This window comes from Falco peregrinus, chromosome 10 (assembly GCF_023634155.1).
Source record: "Falco peregrinus isolate bFalPer1 chromosome 10, bFalPer1.pri, whole genome shotgun sequence".
NCBI lineage: Eukaryota > Metazoa > Chordata > Aves > Falconiformes > Falconidae > Falco > Falco peregrinus.
The window spans coordinates 28,997,895-29,012,551 of record NC_073730.1 but is presented as its reverse complement, the minus strand read 5'-3'; the positions used below and the strand labels follow the sequence as shown (position 1 = coordinate 29,012,551).

At 44.8% G+C, this 14,657-nt stretch overlaps 1 protein-coding gene across 2 annotated transcripts in view; it reads left to right on the top strand.

Moving 5' to 3' along the window:
* The first annotated feature begins 1,353 nt into the window (after positions 1-1,353).
* The window catches only part of LRP8 (LDL receptor related protein 8), a 194,322-nt gene continuing 181,018 nt past the window's right edge, over positions 1,354-14,657 (top strand). For both annotated transcript variants that reach the window (XM_055815837.1, XM_055815836.1), the window contains exons 1-2: positions 1,354-1,521; positions 2,372-2,491. In XM_055815837.1, the coding sequence (XP_055671812.1) occupies positions 1,452-1,521; positions 2,372-2,491 (190 nt within the window). In that variant the 5' untranslated portion in view covers positions 1,354-1,451. The remainder of the gene's footprint in view (positions 1,522-2,371; positions 2,492-14,657) is intronic.

Sequence of the window (14,657 nt, the reverse complement as noted above, 5' to 3'; positions counted from 1 at the left end):
ATTTAATGTGTTATAAATACCTCATTCGCTTTAAGCAATTATTGTAATCTATCACATTGATCCAGCCAACACAAACATGCGCTACATTTTGCATGCTAAAAAGTTGTTCAAAAAGGCTTGAATAAACTGTTAATACTCTCTAAGCTGCTAGTGAAATAGCTCTATGATTAGCTCTTCTCCTCTTCACATGATTCAAACGCATTAGTGATGCTACTGACTAATGACTTGCAACATTTTTGTTAAAGGCACAGGTGCATTTTTAAATAGTGGACAGTTCTGAAGTCAATGGCATTTCAAGCTTTGAAACGGAAAAGTTTTGTTACATTGGTTTATGTAAAATTAGTGCTTTTTTTTTTAATACCATTCCACATATAATCATGTTAATCCCGTTGTGATGCTAGAATCAAGTTACTCCAGAAAAAAAAAAAATTCATAGTAAGATTACTGAAATACACTTCATCCTGACTGTATGAACAAGGATGCAATGTTAATTACAGACAGCAAACCGTTTTCTCATCAGCACTGTGCAAATAGAGTGATAAACATGGCCCCTGATAGCCTGTAAAACGTTTCCTTTGTAATTACTGATCAAACTGCATAGCTTAAGCAGCAGCAGCAAGGGCAAAGCGTTCCCGGGAAGGGAGGTTACCACCTTTAGCACGATTCACACGTGTTTCACTAATTTGAACACAATTAAGTGGAGATGACCACATCAGGATGGTCATAATGAAATCCCTCAGTGGGAAATCTGAAATAACGAGGAGCGCACGCAATTTGCGACTCGAGGCCATTGAAGAGGGTCTGCGTGTGTAATTGGCTTCGTAAAATTAAGATCACGAACGCGGCCGTCCCTGTAAGCGGGCAGATGGAGGGAGGCCCGTGACCGGCGGGCCCGGCGCGGCGCAGGCCTGGCCCGGCAGGAGCGCCCGGGTTCGCGCAGGGGGCCGGGCCCGGGCCCGCCCCGCTCCTTCGGGGCCCGGCGCTGCCGGCCGCCGCCACCGGGGCGGAACGCGGTCCCTCGCCAGGCGCAGCAGGTGAGCCCGGCCGCCGCGACCAAGGCCACCGTCCCCCGCGAGCTGGCCCGCGGATGCGGGCCCGAGCGCGGCGTGTGCCGTCCGCGGGGCTTTCGATAGCTGCCGCCGTTGGCACGGACGTACGGAGGGAGGCGTTCCGCAGCGTCCCTCCGGCTACGGCCCCTTCGGAGCTCGCCGCGGCGCCGAGCGAGGGGGCGGGGGCCGCTCTCCCCAGGGGCGGCGGCCGGGGCCGTGCCGTGCCTAGCCGAGCCGAGCCGAGCCGAGCGGCGGCGCGCGGGGCCCGCCCAGCGGGGCGCGTCACGGCGCGGCGGCGGCGCGCGGCGGGGCGGGGGCGGCGCCGGCCGCAGTCGGCACGGGGCAGCGAGCGGCGCGCCGGCAGCGCGCACCCCGCACACTGCCACCGAGGGAGCGAGCACCATGTGCCGGCCAGCGCTCGCTCGGCTGCTGCTCCTCCAGCTGCTGTTGCTGAAGCTGCACCTCGGCAAAGGTGGGTCCGGCGCGGCCCGGCGGCTGTCCCTCAGCGCCGGGGCGGTCGCGGCAAGTGCGAGCCTCGCCGCGGTGCTCCCGGGGAGGGGGCGAGCGACCCGCCTGCCCGGGCGCCCACTCGCCCCGGTGCCCCGCGCGAGTTTGGGATCTGCGGAGGGGCCGTGCGCGCTCGGGGGTTGCGACCTGCGGGGGCCGGGCGCGCTCTGTAGCCGGCGAATGCAACCCGCCCACTGGTGACAGGAGCTGCCACCTTTAATCCCTTTCTGAGGGGATTTGTGCCTCATCAAAGCGGCGCTGCACCGTGTCTGCAAAGCAGATTTGCTCCGTGCTGTCCCGCCTCCCCACCCACCCACCCCCCTCGCCCTCAACTTTAGTTGGGTCAGTTCCCTTTTCCCGGGACGGCGCTGGTGCCTGTTACCCCCCCCGCGTCCTCAGGTATCTGCGCGTTTCGCACCGGTAACGGACGCGCAGGAGCTCCTAGCATCGCAGTGCTTCATAATTTTTCTTTGTCTTTTGCATTTCGGGTTTAACCGTCTTCCATTCCCAGGCTCCTCTCCCCCCGCGCCTTTAAAACAATGCGGGGAAGCACGGGAACGGTCCCTTTTATCCTGCACAAAGCAGCTTCGGGATCACTGCCGTCCTCCCGCGGAGGCGCGTCTCCCCCAGCCCCGCACCGAGCCGCTGTGCCCTGGCGAGCCCAGTCCCAGTCCCCCCACCCTCGGCCGGCAGCTCCCGGTGCTCTGGGCGGCCGGTGCGCGGCGGGGCTGGGCGGCGAGGCGGCCCCGCGATGCCCCCGCCGCCTCGCGTGGGAGCGCGCCCCGCTGACCCAGGCGCGGCCCCGTGTCTCGCAGGCGCCGTCAAGGAGTGCGAGGAGGACCAGTTCCAGTGCCGGAACGAGCGGTGCATCCCTGCCATCTGGAAATGCGACGAGGACGACGACTGCTCGGATAACAGCGACGAGGCGGATTGCCGTGAGTGTCCGGCCCCGGGCACGGTGGGGCGGAGAGCCGGGGACACGGCCCTCCCCGCGCCTAGCCTGGAAGGGCGCGCTTCCCAGCTGCGCTGCGCCTCTTTTTTATGAATGAATGAATGAAGTCGCGCCGTCCCCGGCTCCGGCGCTGATTGGCTGCCGGGAGCAGCAGATCCGTGACGCGGCTGCTCGCTGCCGGCCGCGCTGACTCGGCCGGGGACACCCGTGAGGTTTCGCCCTCGCCTCCAGCAGCCCTTATGCTCAGAGCGCCTAACGCGGACGGCACACTTTGTGCCCTCAGGGCAGTTGGGAGCGATGTTTAACGCAGGGGGAGGCAGTGCTAAGGGCCAGTGACAGGTGCTCCTGTGAAACGCTGCTTTCGAGTATCCTACAAGATGGTTGGTGTCAGTTTTGTGTTTATATATATATATTTGCAGTCATGATGAGAAGGGAGATGAACAAGTAACGCTGCTTTGCATTGTCAGCCACGTAACACTGACTGATTCCCTGGTGGTGTAAGGGAAGAGAGAGCAAGGAGATCTATACTTTCAGTCCTGAGAAGATGGCAGTCTTGCCTTCTCCTGTGGTATGGCCCTCGTGCATGTGAGTGGCACCCAGTAAACTTTGGATCGTTTGTAGGGTTGTGCTGTTATTACCTCCCTGTTATTTTGCTTACAGCCTAGGAGAATTTGTCTCAACCATGGCGTGTAAGAAGCCTCTGTAAAAGAAGTTCTAGAGCCCAAGTCTCCAACTAAAAGATACTTGTCTTTAAGTTTTAAGTTGCAAATATTGTATCAAGTCTCTTGAATTATTTCTGTAAGATAATAGACATTGAATGTGCATCAGGCTATAATTCACTGAATGAACTCTTGAAAGTTCATACACCTAGAGAATGTATCAAGAAAAGTCACTGGCTATGTGTTTTTTTCAGGATGTGACTATTCTGTTTACAGCTTCACTGATAAATCTGTCAGGTGATGCTTAGAGTGAAGTCTAAATAGACCCGTTTAGAGAGAGCAGGGATTCCCAAACTCTTGTTCATGGGAAACATCTCAATGTTGTAACGTAAAACATAAGATTTATTTTGGGTGGGTTTGTATTCAGATGACTTGATAGGGTTTTATATATGCCTAAGTTTATGATCTGAGGAGTTAGCAGCATTACTTAATTCAGATGTAGAAATGGTTTATGCAGGAATTACATTTGCGCTAGTTAGAGGTAACTTAGATTTGGAATGTTTCAAATTACAGAAGACTCAGGAAGCCACGGCTGACTGAGAACTAGCTTGGAGTTCTGCGTAGTCATAGCTGGGGCAAGTTTTCTTGTAAGTGTTCGAGTTTCCAGAGAGAGACACTAACCTGTAGAAGTGCCAGCAGTCTCTGAGCAGGCTGGTATTGGTATTCTTGAAGCCTCCTATTTAAAAGTCCCTCTGTGCGCTGTTGTACAAAGGCTCAGTGAGCTGCAGATAGCCTATGGGCTGTGCTTTGGGAGCTGTTTTGGGATCATGGCTAGAGTAGCACCTTGAGGAACAGATTGTGCACCCCGCACTCCACATTGAAGAATAGGTTTGTGGCTTGAGCTCCTTGCCTGGCATGAGTGGGTGGGTTAGTATCTGAGCTTCTGGGCTGCCTTCTCCCCGCCCCCCCCCCCCGTCAAGTTGTGATCTGCCCTCTAAGCATTCTGTCAGAAAAGAGGGTGTAAAACAATACCCCGTTGAATGTCAGCTCTTTGTGAATTGTGCTGTGTTGGGATGGTTAGATGGATAATTGCATCTGGCTTAGTTTTATTTCAGAGAGTTTTTACAGTTGTTGGGTTTGGGGGTGGTAAAAATGTGATGGCTAGATTGTGGTAGAATGGTGACTTTTGAGATGTGAGGAAAAAGAATTTTTGGATGTGGAGACATCAGAAAGTGTTCTTTGCTTTAATCTGAACTTCGCATATTATTGATTGGTGAACAGACTACAGAAATTACTTATGGACTGTTAATTTAGTTCATATATATATTGACTTTGCAGTTGCTTCTCCAGCAGAGACATCTACATCACATTTTTTCACACACATTTTTCTCACTTATATTGTTCTGAACACTGTTTTCTTTTAAAAATGCATACTGCTTTTCAGCGTATGTAATGTTTCAAGTTATACTCAGTGGGTGAAAGAATATGTTCCACGTGTTTTTGCTTCTAGATATCACCTCTGTTATCACTGCTGTCATAAACAGATATTAATTTAAAAACTATCTTATGAACGTACTCAATGGAAGAAACTGTTCTGGAAAACTCAGCATGCCAGAGTGGTGACAGAGAGGGAGAAGAATATGCTGGTAGGCTGCTGGTAGTAAGTACTGGCACGTACCCTGATAATCCCTGTAATTACTTGCTGATGCACTTTTCCAGAGTTTATAACATATTTGTAACAGCTCATTGCTGTTTCTGTATGTCATCCCTTGTTGAAGAGAAGGATGGTCTTCATCTGTGTTAAAAACTGGTTTATGAAACAAGCTTGTCCTTGCAGTAGACGGTCTATATACACTGGAAGATTTTGTAACCAAGAGTATCTTAAATAGTTCTGGAAGGAGATAATTTTTCTGGCAGTACTCCATGTGCTTCCTACTAGAAGCCATCTTTGCTAAGACTGACATTTTTGGGTTTTTTTCTATGTTTCTGGTTTTTTTCTCCCACTTCCTTTAGGGCTTTGCTGGTATAATTTGGCTTTTTTGAAGGAATTTTAGACTCTAAGGAAGGCGTCTTGGTAATCATCCTGTATCATCATCTTGGAATTTGCTTTCTGTTCAGTAATTCTTTTCTGTTGTAGTTGGCCATTCAAGTTACCTGCCATAGGATTGATGTGTGAGTTAATATGGCAGGTGTAGGAACTGAAGCATGAAAAAGTAATGATCTGAGCTGTTACACAATTCAGATTACTTGGTACTGGTTTGTAAGGTGTGTAAGTTTATCCTAGGTTGCTCAGTAACCTCCTTATAATATAGGGCCAAATTCTTGGCAGCTGACTTCAGAGGTTTTACTTGTGGGAAATGAATGAAATGAAAGGAATCCAGTTTGTTTTTCTTCTTTAAGAAAAAAAAAACGTTTAACACATTTTCTTCAACTGATTTTGCTGACGAAGGCAGAATTTATGAGCGCTCTGGCCACATAGCTCACTTATGGTAACAGGCAGTAGAGACTAGGCGCGTGTTAGAGAATTGAGATTTGTTGCTTGCACTATTTGAATTATTAGGCATTGGTTATTTTCGTAAGGTACCCACTGCAATACAGACTAGAGTATGTATATCTCTTTGGTTTCAGTTATCTTCAGAGTTTTAGCATATTCCAGGAAGCATCTTTAAAGTTGAAACATCGTGCCTTCTTGGTCTTCCTCATTTGAGCAAGTATCGGTTCTACATATGGTTCATAATTCATATTGCATACTTCAGTATTAGCAAGTTCTTTAAGTAGCGTTGATGATTTAAAACAGTCAGAGGGCCAACAGAAAAAAATAGATGACTCTCACAGTATGAAGACAAAGCGCTGAGGACTTATGGAAGAGCAGGAAAACAGGGATTGCAGAAAGTGCCTCGTCTGTTGGGGAAAGGTAAAAAAGGAACCGAATACATGTAGGTAGCAAGTATGAATATAGTTACTGCCTTACAAGAGGTAAAAGGAAACAAATCCTGGTAGCAAAGGAGACTACGAGGAAGAAGGGAGGCAGTGCTCATTTGTCTGTAGACATGTGGCCTGTGAAGTGTTAACAAAAGAGGAAGAGGAGGTAAAAATTTGTGTGCATGGTGGAAATATATAAAGCTGTATATATAAGATGAAACGCATAAAGCTGGTTGCTTAAATGTGAAGATGCCTCTATTCTCTCATGTTTTCAGAAAGTTAGGGTTTTCTAGGAAAGAAAAGAAAAAGAAGTTCCTTAAAATGTTCCTGTGTATCTACTAAAAGGAAACTAAACTCATAGGAGCAAAATAGTGAAAGTTCTGGTGTTTGAGCTGCTGGGGAAATCAAGTCTTAAGCTCTGGAATTAGAAATCTTGGCTAGCTATTACAAGGTTTAAATCTGTATAAGACTAATGACTCTGCTTTATGCAAAATTATTTACTTGAGCTCAATCCAGTTTGCATAGGCCTGACAAGACAAAAACCCAGTCACAATTTACAGCTTGTACTGTCATGATCCACACTGTATGTGATCCATACAATGAGAGCAGGGCTCTAGGGCAGTTTTGAACATTGTTTAGATGCATTTTACTCCTTCCCTGTACAAGCAAGTGATGTTTTTTTCCTCTCAGGAAACTCTGGAAAGTCAACACAATTTATAACCTATTTTGGAGAATATTTGCAGATACACAGTCATCAAGACTTGTCCTTAACGGTGCAGCAGCAATATTATAAACCACCAAAGCTATTTTTATAGTGAGAAAAATGTCCATTTTATGAAGACCAGTGTTTTGGCAAAGATTACTCTTTGCTGAGATACTCAGAATGTGGGTTGAGTTTTTTTCTATGTCGCCGTCAGGGTAGGTGGATGCTGCAGGGCCAGGTCAGCCTTTGGGCCCGCAGGCTGTGTGCCCAGGGTGCCTACTGCTGTGTGACACATTGCCCAGAATGGAAAATCCTAGAGAGCTGCTTTGATGGGGGAGTGGCTCTTGTTTGCCCAGTTTTGCAAGTTTCTTCTTGTTTGGCACTGCTGCCAGCAGAAAACAAGGAAGAATTTTCAAATTGTAGCCAGACACAATAGTTTTAACATAAAATAAGAGCTCTTAGTTTGATGGTTGTGTTTGATAGGATTTTATTTTTCTGTGGCAAGTAGGGTTCACATTATCTTAACCCAGACCTGAGGGTGGGTAAAAGAGACTGGAAGACCTCTGTTTGAATGTTTCATTGTTGATTAATCCTTAAATGGGGCAAAGAGTACAGCTGCAAAAAGCAAGCAGTAGCTTAACCAGTTCCCTCAAATGAAACACAAGCTGCAAGGCTACTTCAGCTTTGTATACCTGCCTGCAGGGGGACACAGCCAAATGCAGAATTACTATTTCTTTTTTACAGCTCTATTTTCCATCTTTGTATTGGGATCCTTTCTGTGGTGTTGCTTGCTGGTGAGTACTGTTCATAGGGGTATTTTATACTGGGCAGGATTGAGGCTGCTTCAGGTATGAGATGCAGTCTGGAGAAAGTTACTGTTTCAAAGACTGTTCCTATGCATCCGTAATTCAGGGTAAACAGGTGGCATCTGCAAACTTCTTCCTGCATCAGCCCTTGCCCTGCCTTGGGGCCTCAGTGTGTGACTGTATAGCTGAGACATGCCTCCCTTACTATTGGCAGGAGGAGAGACCGCTGTTCTCCTGCTGGCTTTGTGCATAAAGAATCTGCAGAGAGTTGGTCTCCTGCTGCCTTTGTGAAAGCCCAGGAGGCAGCCTGATAGTCTCCTTGCTTTTCAGTTCAAGTTTCACTAGAGCTGGAATTTGGGAATAAAAGTACATGAAAAGCCTGTTTGAGAACTAAAATCTGGATCCTGTGAAGAGTTAAATGCGGCCTGAGTGGCTTTGAAACACGGAAGTGTAATGGTGTGCCATGCTTGCACATTTTGGGACATGGCAAGGTGAGACAGCAAGCGGTCACAATTGCTACATCTATTCTATAAATTTTTTGTCCTCTGTTATCCGTTGCTCTAATTTTTCTTAATGTTCAGTGGTAAGACAGTATTCTCTGTGCTGAGTGACAGCTGCATGTTACTCTTGAGATGCTGGTGTATCTTTGATATGTGTACATCACCATGTGGAGAGTTTTAGGTTTCATCGACATGTGCATAGTCATACGCTCTTGAGTATGTCTGTGATAGTTCGTGAGTTGCGTGGCCAGCTTACATGCTCATGCCAAAACTGGAAGCACTGGAAAGAGTGGTGCAGAGAGGTAGGGCTTGTTTGCTTGCCTGTGTGCCTGTTGCTTGCCTGTCCTGCTCTGCACTGTATATAATGTGCAAGCTAGGTTCAAAACCAGTTTACTGATCTCTTGTGTTCCACAGTGAATGTTATTTGCTTATCTTCATTTTTTCATTATATTCTTGTTGTCTGCTCTGAGAAAACTAACTTGTATATTTCTTGGGTGTGGGTTATCTTCCCTGTGCTGCATCCTTTATGTAGAAATTCAAGCATGAAGTATATGTGGGAAATATGTTCTCCATTTCCTCATTTCCTGGCACATTCGCTTGAGGAGTTTTATTATTTCTAGATACTAACGGCTTTCCAGGAGGTTGTGTTTTTCTGTCACTCCTGCTCATGATCTGGGAAAGATATATAGAGAGAACCGCAATATGACCACTGAAGAGACACAGAAGGGAACCTGGGTGCGTGGAATAGCCACTGTGGGCATTACACAGGTACAGAGGGAAGAGTACTTGATTTTATGGAGTGCTGCTCTGTTACAGCAAGAAAGCACAAGTGTTGCTCTACATACAGTTACAGGAACAAGCTGTGATCTGAAAAGCTTTCCTGAGGTCAAGGAGAATGGAAAGACTGAAAATAATGATTAAGTTAAAGAAGAAAATTACAAAAGTGCAGTCAAAACCCACTGTCACTTGGTTTGTTTATCAAAGAGCTCAGAGCTGTCCTTTCAGAGGGTATAAACATATTCCACATTTTGAGCCAAGGTGGGCAAGCTTCATCCAGAGCATTTTAATGTATAAAAAGATAAAAGTAAATGTAGGCCACTTTGTCTGCAATGTTATAGACCCAAGATTAGCACAGGTTTGAGACGTGTTTTATTATTGGATGATGTTAGAGTGGAAAACACTTAGGATAATTTAATATTAATCAGAAAATGTTTAGAGACTAATTCAAATGAACAAATTGCAATTATGAGAACGGAGAAACCAAGTGTAATGTGTTGGTGAATGCATTTATCTGACACGCCTAGACTAAGAGATGGCCTGTGCTAGAGATAATGAGTTTTCTTGACTCCGTTGTCCATCTAAAGGACCATTAAATGTTCTCTAACACCTGAAGATGTCTGACAATTAATGATTCTCTTCGCTGTTTCTAACAGAGCAGACACCCAGCTTTTGTTTCTGCCACCTTTTTTAATGGCACCAGCTTTTTAAAATCATCGGCAAATTTACCGTGTCTTTGATGTGCCTCAGAGGCTGTGATGTTGTATTAAGAGAGATGTTTCTGGTAGACTGGATTTGGTGTGAAGTTCTCCTAGTCCTTGTACTGTTGCTTCTCAGAGTCCTTTTTGTCTCTACAACTTTCCCATTTACCTGCAGCTTTTCCCTGGTAATTGCAAAGATGTTCCCAAAGCACATTACTGCTCAGCTTTGCTTTTCAGTGTCGTTACATGACTTATAAAATGCCGTAAGATGTCATTTTCTCTTCTTTTGCTTTGCCCGGGAAAACAAATCGGTAAGCTGAGTGTGAGTGATGGGGATGAGGATTTGTTTTGCTATTTGTTTTCTTATGCAATGGCATGTCATAGGTAGAAAAGTAGTCTGCCTGCTCCAGTGTACCCTGCTTCCAGTTCAGACAGCTGGTTTTAGCTAAAGGGAAGCCTACACTATTTTACGGTGCATGTGAGGGAATGAAAATGATGAATGTAGTTTTTTTAACTCTATTTCCTGTTAAAATTATTAATATTTAGATAGCCATAAGGGAAAGGAAGGGGGTAAAAGGCCCTGTGATAAAACTAATGCATGTTTTCTGCTCTGTGGAAAATTCTGACTGAAATACAAGAGATACCAAACTGTAGACTTTAAAAGTTATAATAATGCTGTAAGCTAGTTGAAAAATAAAACTAAACCCACGAAACTGAAGGATTTTCAAACCCCAGATTTTAACTTAAGAGAAACCAGAAGATTGTTAAAGAGAGGCTGTGAGCTCCCGTCTCTGGTCTCTCTTTGTGTCTTGCCCTCATAATGATGCTGTGGTAGATTTGTGGTTCCATTCCTGGCAAGGACTGTGATTTCTTCCCAGAGCTGAGGCTGATCTGGCCGCCCTATGCCTTGCTTCTCATGAAGAGGTAGATAAATGGTGTTATAGTTCTCTGCAGGTGGGAGCTGGCCCTGAGTGAGTTGTGCTTGTACAAGCAGCCAGCAGCAGAGCCAAGAACAGAAATGAGGTCTCTTACCTGCATCCACTGCTCGATAAGTACAACCATATTGCTTACTGCGGAGGTACCTGTCAGGCTAGTGAAAGTGTTTCAGGTTTTCCTCCAGATTTCCTGTCTTTTTCCAGTCTTAAGCTAAGGCCTAGCAGTCAATTTAACCTTACAGTTAATGTCAAGAGCAAGTACTAGGGGAGAACAGGATTTGTAGTTGACTTAGAGTAAGGCTAGTAGTCTTTGGGCTGCGGCCATGTAAAGTGAGTTTTATTGCCAATTTTTATCTTTAGATGTTCTGCTTCTGATAGATCAACATTATTTTTGCATTATTAATATTTATTAAATGCTTGAGAGCATGTGTGGCACTGTACCAGGACCAGAGCAGTCAGGGACTCGGTTTCCATGGCAGCAGGAGCACAGTCCTGTACTTGTGGAACCAGAAGGGCTCTTTTTGGCAACTGCTGTCTATGCTGTGATTACTTTTTCTTTTTAAAGATAGATATATAATTAAAAATCTAATTCATTAGTGCTGCAGAATCTTGTCCATCCTGGGTGAGAATTTTGTCTGCTGTAAGTTGCTTTATCTTTTCTGGAGTTCTAGCTTGGTTTCTGTAGCTTTTGTATGTGTGATTTCTTTTACTAGCAAAACCTTGAAAGAGGGGAAAAAGTGTGTTTAAAATCTATTGAAATAGATGGAAATTTCCTCTTGAATTTGGTTAAATTTGAAATGTTTTGTTGTAGATTTCTCTCCCTTTCCAAGTAGCCTTAGTGTAGTTTTAGCAATTAAAAAAAATAATCGTTGAAGAAACTAGTGTGCACAACTGATATTAAACTCCTAACTGTACTTTTTTCATCGTTTAGGTAACTGCTCTGATTCCAGATTTTAACTTTGTTTTGTATTTTAACTGGTCTTGGTTTGTACTTTTTTTCATGCCTCCATCCTAGAGATGTAATGTGTAGTATGATGTGCATTGAGGTGAAATTTTGCTTCGTTTCAAAGGGTGAATTAAAATTTTCTTTTGATCCTGAGTCTTTGTTCAGTTGTGCATTACCCGGTAGAGGTTTTCTGTCCGTCTTTGCTTTCCATGTATAAAGTTAATGTGATTAATTTCTTTAGTGGCTTTTCAGGCTTTTTCTATTTTCATTGATCTAGATGAGTAACACTATAGGTATCTTTCCATTTTCCTCTGGCATGTGGCTCCTATGATACCAGCTGCTTGGCTTGCTGATTTAGCAGTGATTGTAAATCAATAAATCTTACTGGATTTTCTAGACTTACTCCATTCAGATATGATGCTACTCTGTGTGATCCAGGGAATAGTTAAGAGCATGAAAATCAGTGATAGCAGGAGTAGTGAATACACTTGCACAGAGAATTTAAGAATTTCAGGTGTCAACTTAGAACTGTTCCTGTAGACTGCTCATCCTGAATCACAATTGCATCTCTGCAGCTACTTAGAAACACAGAGAAATGCCCCAGTTTCTTTGATAACAAATGTCAGTGCTGACTGATATAGGCCAAGAAATATACTACTTGTCTCTGTAACTGAGTGGTTCTGTTCTTGTTAGTGTAGTTGTGTTATGCTGTCATCCACTAGTGGCTGGTTAGCAGTTAAGCTTTCTATAAATCTTCACCATACAAATGAACTAAATACTATCTTAAGGATGTGAAAACTGATGCTCAGAGAAGTTTTCCTTTGCCCAAGGCTGTAGAGTGATTGTCGTGGTTTAACCCCGGCCGGCAACCAAGTACCACACAGCCGCTTGCTCACTACCCAGAGGAATGGGGAGGAGAATTGGAAAGAAATGTAAAACTCAAGGTTGAGATAAGAACAGTTTAATAGGTAAAGCAAAAGCCGTGCATGCAAGCAAAGCAAGGAATTCATTCACTACTTCCCATGGGCAGGCAGGTGTTTGGCCATCCCCAGGACAGCAGGGCTCCATCACGCGTAAGGGTTACTCGGGAAGGCAAACGCCATAATGCAGGATGTCCCCACATTCCTTCTTCTTCCCCCAGTTCATATACTGAGCATGCCGTTCCATGGTATGGAATACCTCTTTGGCTAGCTTGGGTCAGCTGTCCTGGCTCTGTCCCCTCCCAGTTTCCTGTGCCCCTCCAGCCCTCTCACTGGCTGGGCCCAAGAAACTGAAAAGTCCTTGATTTAGTATAAATATCACCCAGCAACAACTAAAAACATCAGTGCAGTGCGGTCATCAGCATTATTCTCACATCACAGCCAAAACACAGCACTGTACTAGCTGCTGAGAAGAAAGTTAACTCCATCCCAGCTGAAACCAGGATAGTGATTCAGCAGCTCATCGTGAACATTAGTGACTCGTGAAGAATGTTCCCAATTTCTTGTTTTCTGGTTCATTATCACATTGTTTTACACAGATAATCCTGTTCCTTGGATTAAATCACTGCTCAAGGGCTTAGTCTTTGCCTTTGACATATACAGTTTTTAAAATATTTAGAAAAATCCCAGTGTTGAGATAACTCGGTTTCAAAATTTTAGTGTTGGGTCAAGTGCAAGATACTTCAAATGAATCACTTGTGTTTGATATCAAAGACAGACAAAATACAGGTCTTTGAGGGGGAACGTTGTATTCCTTTTGCTTTTCAAAACAGTCATCTTATAATAGAGCACAGCATGTATATGGTCAGTCATCACTGCAGCCGCCTCTTCAGCTGGCTGGAAGTCCCCGTTTTGAGATTGCACACAACAGATTTTTTCATTGCTAAAGAGGCTCTTTCCGTTTCATGGACAAAACTGTCTCACCACACCTTCTTTACCTCCATGCCCACACCTTGCTGTTATCTGAGCACTGACTGTTGAAGTGATTTATTACTAGTTCACACTTGCCTTGATAAACATATCCTTGACTGGCTATAACCAAGATGACTAGGGAGGTTTAATTTGCAATTATATGTTTTATTGCTGCCTCTCTTCCTTTTTCCTTTCTTGTGTATAACTATAAAGGTACAATTTAGATTGTACAACTCTCTTAAGCTTGTGCAACAATATTAATTTCTGCTAACTTGATAAGTAGGGCTGTGTCCTTACCTTGATGGCAATAACAGATAACATTTAAATTAGCTGGGTACTACTGGGTGATCCCACTGGACTTGTGCCCATATAGGTTACCCCTTCTAAATGTGTAACAATTCTTTGGTGGGTGATAAATAATGAGTTTCAAAGGGAAGTTCTGGAACAATCTCTGCCAGGATCACATTGGAGTAATGAAATTGTATTCTTTACTTCAAGGAGTTGCTCTTTACTGGGTGATTTCTGTTCCCCTTTATACAAGAGCTTTTTGACAAAGGATTTTGTCCTATTTTTTATAAAATAATGTGTTATGTATGTTTGCCCAAGGTGCCAGTGCATGTTGATCCCTGAAGTTAAATAAGGATTAAGGAGCTGCATTGACAGGTGCTGAAAAGAATCACATCCATCCAGTTCTTGACTGGGGGGACTCGGATCATGGCATGGTACTTCAAAGAGTGTCGGTGCAGAGAGGGGGAGAAATCCTGAGGCCTGCGGTATAAATCCAGGCACCCTCTTCTAGAGGGAAATGATAAAGAACATAGTTAATTTTTCTTCATGGTTGTGGATGTGCCTGAGCAATGTGGAGCCTTTCCCTGGCTTGCGCGCAGCATCTCATTGTCTTGCTAGAATCCTTTTCCTTCAAGTCCTTCCACGTGAGTTTAGCCATTAACTCTCATAGCCCTGTTTTGCAGAGTTCCTGTCCTCAGCAGCAATGCACAAAGCCTTTGTTAACACCTTCTCTTGCTCAGGCATTGAAGCAGACTCTGCAAAGCTTGGCAGAGAGCAGCAGGCATTTCTTCACATTTGATTATGCACACAATCATGTGAATACAACCAGCCTTATTTTGTGCAAATACTTGTAGAAAGGCTTAATAGCTTCTGCACAGATGTACTTCCGTTGGCTAGAAGCTTCTAAGTTCACATTGTCCAGATCTGTTTAGTTCATTTACAGTATTTTTAAACTTTGAGACTGAGATCCAGATTGAGGCTGCTAGGGTGACAGTGCTGGAGAGACTGGAGCTGACATGG